Source organism: Microcaecilia unicolor, chromosome 3 (genome assembly GCF_901765095.1).
Source record: "Microcaecilia unicolor chromosome 3, aMicUni1.1, whole genome shotgun sequence".
Taxonomy (NCBI): domain Eukaryota; kingdom Metazoa; phylum Chordata; class Amphibia; order Gymnophiona; family Siphonopidae; genus Microcaecilia; species Microcaecilia unicolor.
Window position 1 is genome coordinate 250,800,711 of NC_044033.1, and position 15,563 is coordinate 250,816,273.

Genomic DNA, 15,563 nt, shown 5'->3' on the forward strand with positions numbered 1-15,563 from the left:
AATTTTGCCATGGCAGGTATTCCAGGTTCAAGGTTATCGTTATTTGATAGCCTTGCTTTAGGCAGACAATCAAGATTGCAATTAATAAAATCTCTAGATAGAAAAGAACGCCATATGAACAAGATGGGTAGAGAGGGAAAATAGCTGCATGCTGCAGATTCCTAAGGCAACAAAGTCTTCTAAACTCCAAGTAGATCATAGGCTAAAAGCAGACTGGAATAAATGTGCCTTTAACAGTACTTTCAATCAAGAAAGAGCATCTTTGACTTGCAGTTCCAGCGGAAGGGCGTTCCAAAGTGCGGGCCTAGTGATGTTAAGACATAATTTTTCGAAAAGTATGCAAAGATGCTTCCTGAATTGAAGGTAATGCCAGGTAACTAGTATGAATAGGGGGTATGAATTAATTTTTCAGCTTTGTACTTTTTGAAGGATGAGGAGGATCTGCAGTGTCTTCTTCTTGACTAGCGAGGAATCATTTCTGTGTTAGCCTGGCTTGAAACACCGCCACCTCATCCCCTGGCACATCAAGTCCTCTTTGATATGGACCTGACAATGCTCCTTGTCACAACGGAAGGTGGGTATACCATGCTGACCACCACTGACCCAAGCCACACGAGATCTGTAACACTGAACAGACAGGCCTATTGGTGCTTCTCTGAAGTCAGATTCTGTGTTCAGTTCTTTGCCAAGACTTCTACTCGGTGCAGTTGGAATTGCTAAGTTACCTCATTCCAAGAGGAATGTTTTTGCCCAGTGCTGGACTTATAACCCCCCCCCCCTCCCCATTTGATGCATTATGGGACCAGAAGCACTGATTTCAATGGACAGGATCAGGGACTACAAATACTATGCTGCTTTAGGATGCAAGACTGGTAAATAGAAGTCTCCCTCCTGGAAATGAGTAACTTGGCAGCTTTGTGCATTTCTGAAAATGGGCTTACTCAGTGGTGTGTATTTAAGAATTTTGTGAGCTGGTTGCTCTATTTTAACAACCATCTCCCAAAATTTGGGCTCCAGGCCCTTCCTGAGCTCTCTTTTAGTTTGCTGGCAGGGATGCCGAGCCTTGCAAACCAAATAAACAGACTGCCACCGAAGTCCCGACATGCTGCTCAGAGCTGGAGAGCAGCAGCTGTCCCTTTATTTGGTTTACTGATTTCTCAGGGAGAGGCATTATCACAAGTGGTATGAAATCTGGTTGCTAGTTGGGGAAGGCCTCATTCAACCTAGATCAGAGTGATCCCAGGCACCTTTATTTCTGTCCCACACTGCTATCAGGCTACCTTTGGCTGGGGTATCGACCTCAGGCAGGGTCACACTTTGTGACAGCTGCATCACAGGCTGAAGGCCTGTGATAATGAAACACCAGCAGAGATGCCAAGTTACCTGGTTCTAGGCTGCAGTGGCATATTTCCTCTGTGCCCCTGGTTTTGCTTGCGGGGGTCCCCAACTCCCGCCAACTGAAGCCTTGCCCAGTGCCGTTATTCGCACTGCCGCGTTGCCTGCCCTGCTCTCTCTTTCCCCTCACACCCTGCACGATCCTTTTAGTGAAATTGAGCATGCTCAGTTTCATTAAAAGGAGCGTGCAGGGCATGAGGGGGAAGAGAGAGTGGGGCAGGCAATGCGGTTGCGGCGCCGGAGACCAACGCTCGACAAGGCTTCAGCTGGTGGGGGTTGGGAACCTCCGACAGCCAAGGTATTTGCTGCAGCAGTAGGTGGGGAGCGGCGAGGTGGCGGTGGAGGGGGGCAGCAGACTAAAATGTGCCCCCCCACCTCAGGCTCTGGCCCCCTCCCACCGCGAGGTCTAGCTATGCCCCTGCTAGGCTGGAGACTTTTTGGCCAGTGTTGCAAGTCCCATTCTGCACCAGGATAGTTCCTCGTTCACCTTTATTTGTTATACTGCAAATTGTATAACAATATCTAAGCAGTTTACATGCAGTAAAATAAATTATTGGTTAAAGGAGAATACAATAGTAGACCTAAGTTACAATCCAGAAATAACATCGAGGAAAGGGGTAAGGTATTATGAAGTTTACATAAAAATAGTCTATAATTATAAAAATGGGGATGGGAGTGGTCAGAAATCCAAGACTGCCCAAAAATCTCCAGACTCTGGAACTGGGAGACATAGCAGCTCTGCACCAGTCAGACATGAACTTAGGGGATCCTTGCTTTTGTGTATGTGTCCTGTACAAGTGACTCCAATCACTGCACTTGTCGAGGAAACATTACTCATTGCAGCCAGTTTACCCAGGCTGGTTATGACATCACATGATATAGCATGACCTCATCTGATATATCATTTTATTTTCAATCGGTTAAGTGAACATTTTTTTTTGAAAAATATTTTATTGTAGTTTCAAATATTAACAATAAGAATAACATTCATGAAATGTATGAATGACATAAGTGTTGCAATTGTGAGAATATAACCAAATAAAGCACAAAAGACAAGCATGAGTAATAAGAATTATAAACTAAGAACAGAGGTATAGTAGACTCAAAGGTAGTTTGTTGCTGACCTTTGCAAATTTCAAATTAGAACTATATGTATCTAGCATTTTGCATTTGAATAATTTCCTAGAGTTTGGGAAAGTATGACATCGAAGGTTAGATTCATAGTTCTTATATAAAACAACCCAATTCCACCACATTTGGTAAGAGAGATGAATTATCCTTCCAATGGTTAACGATAAGTTTAATGGCAATAGCGATTAGAAAGTCAAACAAAAGTTTATCAGGCATGATGAAGGACTTCCAAATGGTGGTTTGGAGGGATATATGAGTAGATAAATGAAATATTTCTGAAACTTTATTCCATTTCACATATGGGAAAGTGTACCAGTTGTTTTGCAGCAAGACCAACATAGATCAGAAGAGGTTTGACCACTAGTGTTAGCTTTCCTGGGGTCCAGAGTGAGTGGTGAAGCCGACATTGAAACTCTAAGACCTAAGGTCCCAAAAGATTGCCATATTTTGTCTGAAGATGAGTATTCAAGTTTTTTTCCCAAACTTGTTGAGTTCCCAGGCTGAAGTTTCTTTTATGTAGTTGGAAGGTCTTGTAGATGATGGAAGCACAATGAGAACAGTGAATAATCTTTCTGATAAAAAATATCCAGTGGGCATTCATTATTGAAGGATGCATAATTTTTGAAGTGCTGTTTCAAAGAATGAGCTATTTGTAGAAAGTGGAGGAATTCAGAGTCTGGAAGGTTGAATTCAGCTTGGAGTTGGGCAAAAGTTTTACGTGTAACATTTATTAACGATCTAGGTACCAAATGTGGGATTGTCAAAGCGACCAATTAATTGGCAATTTGGCAATTAATAATTTTGAATTGTTTCAAATTACACAATTGTGCAATACATTGCAATTATTTTCTAATATAACATTTACAGACTGAAATGATGTGAGTAGCCCTTAAAACCGGTGGGTGGGACTTTCAAGAAAATAGGAGATGTGTGCTAAACATTTAGTGGAAGGTTAGGCTAAGTGATATTGAATAAAATCTGGGAAGTTAACACCTCCTAATGATTTGGGGAGTTTCAGTATTTGTAGAGATAAGCGGGGAGGCTTTTGTTTCCAGAGAAAGTCTGATAGAATTTTGTCTGTTTGAAGAAATAATACAAATTAAGAAAACAAATCAGAGAAAAATTTTCCTCACTCAACGTGTAATTAAACTCTGGAATTTGTAGCCAGAGAATGTGGTAAAGGTGGTTAGCTTAGCAGGGTTAAAAAAAAGGTTTGGACAAGGAAAAGTCCATAGACCATTATTAAATAGGACTTGGGGAAAATCCACTATTTCTGGGATAAGCAGCATAAAAGGTTTTGTACCTTTTTGGGGATCTTGCCAGGTATTTGTGACCTGGATTGGCCACTGTTGGAAACAGGATGCTGGGCTTGATGGACCTTTGGTGTGTCCTACTCCCAGTGTGGCAATACTTATGTACTAAGTGAAATTTTTAATTCAAAGATTATAAAGCAACGAGTAAATATCATAATAGTACAACAATGTAACACAAACAATTATAAATCTGTCGATCTAGGAAATTGATCAAAGAAATAGTTATGGCTTTTATCCTCCTGAGCACGTGCTTTTTCAGCAGCATAAAGTTCTTGGCTCTGACAAATGAAACAATTGTGTGAGCTACAGGACTCCATATGTGACGCAACTGCTGACATCACAACCCTCATGGACCAATCAGGTCTTTCAAACCTAGAGGCGCCGATTCGTGTTCTGCCCCTTTAAACTCCAGGGCGGTTCGATGACCCCAGCCAGCGCGTAGAGAGAGAGACAAACAGACGTGCGGCGAGTGACGTCATCACGCCGGGGTCGAGGGAAGAGAGACTGGGCACCGGCGGGCGGACGGTAGGTGGATGTGGCGGTTTTGCGCGTATCTCCTCTAGGTCGGTGGGCTCGGGGTGGGTGACGGAGCTTCCCCTCTCCAGCACCTCCGTCTTTGTCGTGGCCCCCTAACTCCGACCCTGGTCCCCGCCTCCTAAGGTCGGAGGGTGTTGTGGGCCGCCCGCGACGTCATCACCCCGCGACAAAGCCTTGGACCGGCGCCTGGCGCTTATAGTCATTCACACCCTGCTCCCACGTGCAGTCATTCTGACCTGGGGTCCTTTTCTCCCTATATTGATGTGTTTCCTTCCTTCCCCCTTGGGATGTATGCTGGGAATTGTAGTTCTGATGCCCACCTTAAAATCGATCTTTTGTTAAACCCTTTTTCATCTCCCACCCCCAGCTGATTGGTAAAGTGGTTGTGGAAAGGGCATTTTGTTTCTCTGGTGCATGTATATTTAACTGTGTGTGTTTGTTGTCCTGTTTGGTGTTCTTGGGTGACTCTTCTGCTTTTTATTGTCCCTGTAAGGTGGCCTTCCACCCTCCATAGTTACCCAGTTCCAAGAGAGTAATTTTGGCTAGTGGTGGACTTCTGATAACTTCACCCTGATGCTTTGTGAAAGCTTCAGCAATGATTTCAATGGGTAGAATCAGAGATTATAAATCCCACATTCCCTCTCTGTGAATTTAAAACCAGGACTGGCAAAAAAAGTTTCCCTCTTTAAACTGGGTAATTTGGCATCTTTGAGCCCCACCGCCATCCCCGTTTCCAAACTTCCTGAGAAATACAAGTGTCAAAAGAATGTTTTGAGAAGACAGCTTTCAAAGAGCTCAAACCGGTTAATTTCAACCAGGTGTTTTCCACTGTTCCTAGCCAGTTAGCATGTCAGCATTTAAGTTCGCCATTCATGTGCCTCATGTTTTAGCATGCAATAGCAAAACAAACATCTTTGCATGCACCTTCACACACCCCATTCCTTGTGCATTCAGGTGCTTGAATCAAGGGGAAGTAAAAAAAAAAAAAAAAAAGAGTGGTTGAATTTACTAACTTCAGTTTTTAGTTCATTAAATCTTTTGAAAAATTTCCTCTAAGTACCATTCCCTTTGGGACAAAATTTGAGGCTCACATATAGGGTTACCATATGGCTCCAGAAAAAGGAGGACGGATTGAGCCAGCCGGGTTTTACTTCCATTGCTTTCAATGGAAGTAATTGAGCCAGCCGGGTTTTACTCTTCCATTGCTTTCAATGGAAAGCAATGGATGTAAAACCCGGCTGGCTCAATCCGTCCTCCTTTTTCTGGAGCCATATGGTAACCCTACTCACATAGAACCCTAAGTGCATTAAGAAAGAGAAGGTTGGTCAAGAATCTTCACCCAGAAAGTAGGCCTTTTGATAGTTCTGTGTGGTAAAATGCCCCTTAAATACCCACTGCCCCCATGGACAGTTGACTAAGTACTTTGATTGTGTCTCTGTGCTCATATTTTCATTGAGGTATCTTATTTCACTTTCAGAAATTGCCACGCTGCTGCTTCCAGTACATTACATTTGGGTTTCTACAAATGCATCATGGAACTCCTTGTGAAAGAGGATGGTGATGACTTTCCTTTAGAGATCAAAGGGGCTCTTGTGAACTGTTTTGATGTTACCCCATCAGATGCAGAAGTAGAAGAGCACATTGACATTGATGGCAGGTACGCCACCAGGCCTGGCCGGCTGTGGACCAGCTGCACTCTGTTAGGGACGGCAAAGTCTGATTCAGAGGAGGAGACTGGAAGGCGAGGAGAGGTGTCAGTAGCCACCCCCCAGCCACAGGACGAGGAGGCGGACCCTTTCCAGTGCAGCGAATGTGACAAGAGCTTTCGATTTCGCTCGGGCTTGCGCCGCCACTTTGCCTGCCACACCCAGCTGAAGCCCTTCGGTTGCCCGCACTGTGGTAAAAATTTTAAGCACTCCTTCAACCTGGCAAATCACATCCGCTGTCACACAGGGGAGCGTCCCTTTCGCTGCACCCAGTGCCCCAAGAGTTTTCGTGACTCCACCAGTCTCTTGACCCACCAGGTGGTCCACACGGGAGAAAAGCCTTATATTTGTCATGTCTGCCAGCTCCGCTTTTCCCTGAGAAACAGCCTTCGACGGCACCTCAGTAAGCAGCACCAGATTGTGGAGAGAGCAAACCCTTATCGTGAGAAGGCCAGGGTGTCCTCGGGCCCTGTTTCTGCAGGCAGGCTTGGGCCTTACGGCTGCGGGGCCTGTGGCCGGTATTTTCAGCAGCCAAGTGAGCTTCAGAGACACTGGCTGGTGCACGGCGGGGCAAAGCCTTTCAAATGTCCAGAGTGTGAGCGTAACTTTAACACCCAGTCCCTTTTGGAGAGGCACAGGTTGACCCATGGTGAAAAGAAGCAGAAGACCTCAACACCTCAGTGCCAGCTGTGCTCCAAGGACTCTGGTAATGCCAGTGAATCAGGAGGGCAGTGCACGGCTTGTGCCACACCAGAGAGCCTATACCAGTGCGAATGTGGGACTTTTTTCTCCACCGCCTCATCCCTGGCTCAGCACCTAGATGCTCACATCAGCAATGTGTCCTTCATCTGTGGCACTTGTGGCCAAAGCCTCCCCTCGATCTCCTCATTGGAGGACCACCAGCTCAGCCATTCAGCCCCGTCGGCACCTGCGCACCATGCTGGCAGCGAACTCCTGCGACTGCTGCAACTCCAGATCTTTCCTCCTCCGCTGCCGAGACCTTCCAAGAAACCCTTCAGCTGCTCGGAGTGTAGCAAACTCTTCCGGAAGCAAAGGGATCTGGATCGACACCTTCTAGTGCACACGGGGGAGAAGCCGTACCAGTGCAAGGAATGTGGCAAATTCTTCCGGCAAGAGGCCTACTTGAAACACCACCAGCTGCTGCACGGCACTGACAGGCCGTTCCCCTGTAGTATCTGCGGGAAAGGATTCATCACGTTGAGCAACCTGTCTCGCCATAAGAAGCTGCATCAGGGCCTGGACTGAAAGGGGCTAGCGTGCAAGCCACCATGACTCGTGGCTTTATCAGCTGCACACACATTTTTGTGAGTCGGTTCTCTGTCTCCATCGACCTCAGAGAGGGATTTCTACCACTCTTAGTGGGATATTCTTAAAACTTTAAAGGGTTACTTTGACATATTCCCTTTTTTTTTCTTTGGCTGGGGGGGGGAGAGGGAAGTAGCATTACACTGTAGCACTATATGACTTTAGAAGAATCAGATGACTTTTCTCAGTGGTCCACACCACCACAGAGGGAACTCATAGGAGCCCATAAGTTAGTCTCAGGGCCACTGTGCTAGCTGCTGTTGTCATTTTGATGTGTTTCAGGTCATAGCATTTTTGATTCTTGTATAAAACTGCAGGACGGGTGGGGGGGGGGGGGTGCTGGATAAGGAATTAGTGTGTTTTGCGGGGTGGGGGGGCACCTATAGATGTGTTTTGATTGGGGCAGGGGTGGGAAGAGAGTTTGATATTCTTCTGGATTTGGGGGTATTTGCATAGGGTCTTAGAGTAGATAAAATGTTTCTAACCACTTGATGTGGTGTCACAGGAAGGATATTATTAGAAAATCTTGTATTGAATTATTAAAAAAACCATAAACGCAAAATTATACATAACTGAATGGAAGCGAACACATCCCTTCCCTTCCCCTTAATACCTCAGTAATGTAATAAAGTCAGAACATCGGTCTGGGGTCTTTGCTCTTATAATCTCCAACCATTACAAACTGGTGACATTAAACCAGAATAGTTACCCCCCCCCCCCCCCCCCGGAAGCTCAGTAAGTATCAATAGAGACCTTGTTTACCTCTTGTTTAACTGATTCAGTACTTGTCTGCAGGCTTTGGAGAATGTCTTTTGTAAATATAATAACGTAGTAGATGACAACAGAAAAAGACCTGCACGGTCCATCCAGTCTGCCTAACAAGATAAACTCATATGGGTCCTATACGGATACAAATCTGAATCTGGCCCTATACACCTCCCACAACATTAGAGAATGCAGTTTGTTCCTCCAGTACCAAAAGAATGGAGGGGACAATTGTAACTAATGATTCACAGTGCATTTTTTTCCTCCACTGTATATTGATTTGCCCAAAAAGAGCTGCTCAGGCATCCAGTAAAGCAGGTTTCCATATCATCAAGCTGATCAATCCATAGACTGGTGGGTTGTGTCCATCTACCAGCAGGTGGAGATAGAGAGCAAACTTTTGCCTCCCTATATGTGGTCATGTGCTGCCGGAAACTCCTCAGTATGTTCTCTATCTCAGCAGGTGGTGGTCACACACAGCAGCAGCTCTGGCTAGGCCTCCAAGCCTAATCCTTAGGTTTTGTTGAGGCCTGGGGTTGAGGGCTCTTTTGAGCAAGTGCAAACCTGGTGGTGCCAGGTCCCTCCTTTTCTCCCCCCTCCCGCTGGCTCCGTTTAAAAAAAAAAAAAAAATTTTAAACGTCTTTAAAGGCGTTTAATTCGACGTTTCTTTAAACGTTCATTGCAGCTACTCACTGGGACACCAGTTCGTTACAGCTCGGAGCGGCAAGCAGGTAATTTTACCTTTTTATAGCGGGCAGGGGGTTCCCCGATTCTTCTCCTCGTGGCAATGGCGTCGGAGGGCGAGGGCGCAAAGGGTCGCTCCCCGGATCGCTGGAGCGCTTCTAGAGGGGATGCGGGGGTTTTACAACCTGATTCGCCCTTGATGGGTGATAGTTTAGTGACCGATGACTGTCCCGGTCGTTCCTCCGGCGTGGCGGTTTTTTCCCGCCATAAACGCCCATCCCCCGCTCCTCGCCTCCGCCATCTTGGCCGGCCACGCGGCTCGGACGGCTTCTTCGGGGCCGCCCTTGAGATTGGAGACATTAATGCCATGAACGCCCTTAATTTGGGCGACGGCACAAAAGCGGCTAAAGTTAAGCGCCGTTCTTCCCGCGCGGCTCCTTCACGGAGTTTCGCGCCGGACGCCATTTTGGATGCGCAGCATGTCTCTCCCCCGCTATTGCGAGCGCCGGTTGAGAGTGCGTCTAGGGCTGTCGCCCAGGCTGCGGAAGTGCACAGTCTGGGGGGTTTCTCCCCCGAGTTTGTTTTGCTGCTGCATCAGGCTTTCCTCATGCAAACGCTGCCCCTGCTCCCTCTTCTGATAAAGAGGTTGAGGTTCCCAGAGGTAAACGCCCTCGGGTTGATTTCCAGGCCTTGGAGGACTTTTGTCTCCTCCGATGTAGATGAGGGCAGCGTGTCTGAGGTCTACCAACGATCCTTTGCGGATTCCTTGGAGGAGATAGATCCCCGCTCGGATGGAGCGGATGACTCCTCTGCAGCGCGGCTTTTTAGCCCAGAGGATTTGCCCAACCTGTTGTTACAGGCCATGGACACTTTGAAGATTTCCTCTCCGGAGGACGTCTCTCCCTCAGCCCCTGTTGGCTCTGCCATTATGCTGGGGACGAAGCGCCCGCCTAGAACCTTCCACGTGCATGATGCCATGCACACCTTAATTGCGGCTCAATGGGATGTCCCGGAAACGAGCCTTAAAGTGGCTAGGGCTATGTCCCGCCTCTATCCTTTGGCTGTGAGTGAACGTGAGGCCTTTCTGTGGCCTACCGTGGATTCTTTAATCACTGCGGTGACTAAGAAAACGGCGTTGCCGGTGGAAGGTGGCACGGCCCTAAAGGACGCCCAAGACAGAAGATTGGAGGCGGCCTTAAGGTCGTCCTTTGAGGCAGCTGCTTTAAGTTTGCAGGCCTCAGTTTGCGGCTCCTATGTGGCCAGGGCGTGCCGGACTATGGTGCAGCGGGCTTCCCCCTCGGATCATTCCTTGAGGGCTGATTGGCCGGCCCTGGAATCGGGCTTAGCCTATTTGGCAGACTTGCTGTATGATGTCTGGAGAGCCTCAGCTAAAGGCATGGCTCAGACAGTCTCTGCGCGGCGGTGGCTTTGGCTGAAACATTGGTCTGCTGACCACGCCTCTAAATCCCGCCTGGCTAGATTGCCTTTTTAAGGCAAGCTGCTCTTTGGGGTCGAGCTGGACAAAATCGTGACCGATCTCGGCACGTCTAAGGGCAAGAAATTACCAGAGGTCAGGGCTCGGGTTAGTACTCGTCCCGGTACCTCCAGAGGACGGTTGCAGGAAGCCCGTCGGTACCGCCCGGGCAAGCCGGGCTCCTTCAAGAGGAATTTCTCCCCCAAGCAGCATTCCTTTCGCAGAGACCGCCGTCCCGGAGGTGCTGCCTCCGGTCCTCCCCCAGGGTCTCGTACCCAATGACGGGGCCTTGGTCCACGCCCCAGTGCAGATTGGAGGACGGCTGTCCTCATTTCTGGGCGAGTGGACCACTATAACTTCAGACGCGTGGGTGCTGGAAGTCATCAGAGACGGCTACAAGCTAGAGTTCTGCCAACCCTTAAGAGACGGGTTTGTACTCTCTCCCTGCAAGTCTCCGGTCAAGCTGTGGTAGTGCAGCAGACCTTGGACAACCTGATCCGCCTGGGTGCGGTCGTTCCGGTGCCAAAAAATCAGATTGGCAAGGGACGTTACTCCATTTACTTTGTGGTTCCAAAGAAAGGAGGTTCTGTCCGGCCTATCCTCGACCTCAAAGGGGTCAATCGGGCCTGGAAAGTGAGGCACTTTCGCATGGAGACTCTCCGCTCTGTTATAGCGGCAGTGAAGGCAGGAGAGTTCTTGGCTTCCTTGGACATCAAGGAAGCGTACCTGCATATTCCCATCTGGCCTCCTCTCCAACGCTTTCTGCGTTTTACAGTCCTGAGACGACACTTCCAGTTCAGAGCCCTCCCTTTCGGGTTGGCTACTGCTCCGCGGACCTTTTCCAAAGTAATGGGGGTCATAGCGGCCTTCCTGCTAAAGGAAGGAGTACAAGTCCATCCTTCTCTGGACGACTGGTTGATGCGAGCCCCCTCTTATGCAGAGTGCGGCAAAGCTATGGACCGGGTAGTTGCTCTTTTGAGCTCCCTGGGATGGATCATCAACTGGAAGAAGAGCCAGCTGCGCCCGACTCAGTCCCTGGAGTATCTGGGAGTTCGATTCGACACCCAAGTGGGCAGAGTGTTCCTGCCAGACAATCGGATTGTCAAGCTTCAGGCTCAGGTGGACTAGTTCCTAGTAGCCTCTCCTATTCGGGCTTGGGACTACGTGCAGCTGTTGGGCTCTATGACGGCCACGATGGAAGTAGTGCCCTGGGCCAGGGCTCATATGAGACCACTACAGCTATCTCTGCTGCTGCGCTGGACTCCGATGTCGGAGGATTATGCTGTGCGCCTTCCCATGGACCCAGCAGTGCGCAAGGCGCTGAGCTGGTGGACGCAGACAGACAAGTTGTCTGCAGGATTGCCTCTGGTGACCCCAGAGTGGATTGTCGTCATGGCAGACGCCTCTTTGATGGGCTGGGGAGCCCACTGCTTGGGAAGGACAGCGCAGGGGCTCTAGTCTCCTGCAGAGGCAAGTGGTCTATTAACCTCCTGGAACTCAGAGCCATTCGGTTGGTGTTATTGGAGTTCATCCCGGTACTGGTGTTGAAGCCTGTACGGGTCCTGTTGGACAATGCCACGGCTGTGGCCTATATCAACCGCCAGGGAGGTACCAAGAGCGCCCCTCTAGCCAAGGAGGCTATGAGTCTTTGCCAGTGGGCGGAAGTGAACCTGGAGCAGCTTTCAGCGGCCCACATTGCCGGAGTCATGAATGTCAAGGCGGACTTTCTCAGTCGCCATACCTTGGAGCCCGGAGAGTGGCAACTATCTGCTCAGGCGTTCTTGGACATCACGAAGCGCTGGGGCCAGCCGAGCCTAGATCTGATGGCGTCATCGGCCAATTGCCAAGTGCCGCGCTTTTTCAGCAGAGGACGGGACCCTCGATCCCTGGGAGTAGATGCTCTTCTCCAACAGTGGCCGACACAAGAGCTCCTCTATGTGTTCCCGCCCTGGCCCATGTTGGGCAGGGTGCTAGACCGGGTGGCAAAGCATCCCGGCAGGGTAATCCTGGTGGGTCCGGATTGGCCCAGACGTCCCTGGTATGCGGACTTGTTCAGGCTCTCAGTCGACGATCCTCTGCGGCTGTCAGTGGAGCAGGGCCTGTTACATCAGGGTCCCGTGGTGATGGAGGATCCCTCTCCCTTTGGTCTTACGGCCTGGCTATTGAGCGGCAGCGTCTGAGGAAGAAGGGCTTCTCAGACAAGGTCATCGCCACTATGCTGAGAGCGAGGAAGCGCTCTACTTCTACTGCTTACGCCAGGGTTTGGCGTATCTTTGCAGCATGGTGTGAAGCAGGCTCACTTTCTCCCTTCACTGCTCCAATTTCTTCAGTGTTGGCGTTCCTGCAAGAAGGTCTGGAGAAAGGCCTGTCGCTCAGTTCCCTTAAAGTCCAGGTAGCGGCTCTGGCTTGCTTCAGGGGCCGCCTGAAGGGTGCTTCCCTGGCTTCGCAGCCAGATGTGGTGCGCTTTCTCAAGGGAGTTAATCACCTGCGCCCTCCTCTGCACTCAGTGGTGCCTGCGTGGAATCTCAACCTGGTGCTAAGAGCATTGCAGAAGCCGCCTTTGGAACCCTTGTCGAGGGCATCTCTGAAAGACCTGACGTTGAAAGCAGTCTTTTTGGTGGCTATCACTTCAGCCAGAAGAGTTTCCGAGCTCCAGGCGCTCTCATGTCGAGAGCCTTTTCTGCAGTTCACTGAGGCAGGAGTGACTATTCGCACAGTGCCTTCCTTCCTGCCCAAGATTGGTTCTCGCTTCCATGTGAATCAGCAGCTCTGTCTCCCTTCCTTTCGTAGGGAGGACTACCCAGAGGAGTACTCCGCTCTTGAATATCTGGATGTGAGACGAGTCATCATCAGATACTTGGAAGTGACCAATGATTTCCGGAAATCGGATCATCTGTTTGTCCTGTTTGCAGGTCCTCGTAAGGGTCTGCAGGCTGCTAAGCCTACAGTGGCAAGATGGGTCAAGGAAGCCATTGCAGCGGCTTATGTGGCCGCGGGGAAGGTGCCGCCTATCCAGCTGAAAGCTCACTCCACGAGAGCTCAGGCGGCCTCGATGGCAGAGGCCGGATCCGTCTCCTTGGAAGAGATATGCAAGGCGGCAACGTGGGCTTCGGCTCATACATTCTCCAAGCATTACCGTTTGACTGTGGCTGCACGGGCGGAGGCCCGGTTTGGAGCTTCAGTGTTGAGGTCAGGGATTTCTATGTCCCGCCCTGGGTGAGTACTGCTTCGGTACATCCCACCAGTCTATGGATTGATCAGCTTGATGATATGGAAGGTAAAATTATGTATAATCATACCTGATAATTTTCTTTCCATTAATCATAGCTGATCAATCCATAGCCCCTCCCAGATATCTGTACTGTTTATATTCTGGTTGAATTTTAGGTTCAAGTTTAGCCTTCAGTTACTTCAGGAGGACTTCGTGTTCAAGTTCTTCTTTCACTTGGATTCTTCAAGAGTTGAGACGAGTTTGTGTTACAGTGAGCTGCTGCATTCCTCTCCCCTCCGTTTTACGGGGCTGGATTGAGACATAAATTCTGCCGGCACTCCCTCCCGCTTCGTGCGGCTGTAGGGCAGCTTTGTACCCCTCCCGCTTCGGCGGTGTTAGGGTCAGTCAGCTCCTCCCGCGGTTGCGGTTGCAGGATAAGCCAGATCCCCCCGCATCGGCGGGTGTGGTGTCCCTCCCCCGCTCCGCGGGGATGAGCTGGACGGATTCCCCTCCCCCACTTGTGTGGGGATGAGCTGGGTTAATTCCCCTCCCCCGTTTCGGCGGTGGTGAGCTGGGCAGAGTGTCCCTTCGTGGGTGTAATTCTCTAAGTGCTGAGTCCTGCGGATGGAGCTTTGATATCGACATACTGAGGAGTTTCCGGCAGCACATGACCACATATAGGGAGGCAAAAGTTTGCTCTCTATCTCCACCTGCTGGTAGATGGACACAACCCACCAGTCTATGGATTGATCAGCTATGATTAATGGAAAGAAAATTATCAGGTATGATTATACATAATTTTACCTTATTAAAAATGATCCCCCCAAGGGAGAAAAAAATGAACGAGTGCCCCAATACTAATTAAACAGTGCTATCCAAAAAGCCTGTATCTGTCCGACATTGCTAGAGATCGTGAGAAAAGGAATTCTCCCTGGCTTGACGTTTGAGATATTGAGGGGTGTCGACACAGCCAGCAAGAAAAGCCTACTTTTGAGAAAAATAGGCCCTATGTATTTATTTATTTTAGATTTTGCTCACACATTTTTCAGTAGTAGCTCAAGGTGAGTTACATTCAGGTACAGTGGATATTTCTCTGTCCCAGGGGGACTCACAATCTAAGCTTGTACCTGAGGCAATGGAGGGTTAAGTGACTTGCCCAAGATCACAAGGAGCAGCAGTGGGATTTGAACTGGCCACCTTTGGGTTGCAAGACCGGTGCTCTAACCACAAGGCCACTCCTGCAGTCCCGCGCTGTGTACCACCCCTGGTTGTGCTTTAAAAATATCTTGAAAAGTTGTGAGACACACTTCTACCCAGATCACGATTCCAGGCCTCTAAAACCGGTAGGTACGTCTTAGTGGGTTGACACCTATTCAGTTTTTTATGAAAACCAAGCGATTGAAACCGGCCCCCAAAGCATCTTCTCCTAAACTCTCCCCTCATATGACCTCCAAATCTCAAAGAATGGCACTGTGGAGAGGTCAGATGATGTGACAGTTGTATATAGGTATATTGATCTGCTGGACCAAAGGAAAAGTAGAAAAGGAACCAGATGTTCAAGCAAAAGAATACCCTGAGCTTCCATTCCCACCAAAGGTAGGAAACCGCTACTATGAGGATCTCGATTTGTCACAGTAAGAATAAAAGAACCCCAGCGGCTACCCCTAGCCTGGTATTACACCTGCACGCTATCGTCAGCTAGAAGACAGATTTATATCTTTTGTTACATTTTCTCACCTAGATCAGTTTTCAGGGATTCAATCAGAGAGGTTTTGAGTTACTGACATTTATTGCAAATTTAATGAATTAAACACTTCGCGTTTACATTCAGTTTGGCACTTGCGCCATGTGTCTTTTCAAGAGAGTTTTACTCTTCCGCTGGACTGGCAAGCGTACATCTGTGATCATTTCCACTCTAGCGTGACGACAAGTAAGAACTTGTGGTTGGATGGTTGGTAATAACGCTCTCCCTGTCCCCCAAAGCTTCCTGTTCTGTAGTCCAGTGAGGATGTGACGACATG

General features: G+C 48.9%; 1 protein-coding gene across 2 annotated transcripts; it reads left to right on the top strand.

The window, feature by feature from the left end:
- The first annotated feature begins 4,074 nt into the window (after positions 1-4,074).
- Positions 4,075-7,719, top strand: LOC115466472 (flt3-interacting zinc finger protein 1-like). 2 transcript variants are annotated; one of them, XM_030197719.1, is made up of 2 exons: positions 4,075-4,364; positions 5,854-7,719. In XM_030197719.1, exon 2 carries the CDS (start codon positions 5,909-5,911, stop codon positions 7,346-7,348), a length of 1,440 nt encoding a protein of 479 aa, XP_030053579.1. In that variant the 5' UTR covers positions 4,075-4,364; positions 5,854-5,908; the 3' UTR covers positions 7,349-7,719. The 2 variants fall into 2 exon arrangements, with proteins under 2 accessions (XP_030053579.1, XP_030053576.1); XM_030197716.1 differs by lacking the exon at positions 4,075-4,364 and adding an exon at positions 4,667-4,750.
- Positions 7,720-15,563: the final 7,844 nt, after the last annotated feature.

Bases quoted from the DNA above. Each gene is read 5' to 3' on its own strand.
- LOC115466472 (XM_030197719.1), top strand. From the start codon at position 5,909: ATGGAACTCCTTGTGAAAGAGGATGGTGATGACTTTCCTTTAGAGATC.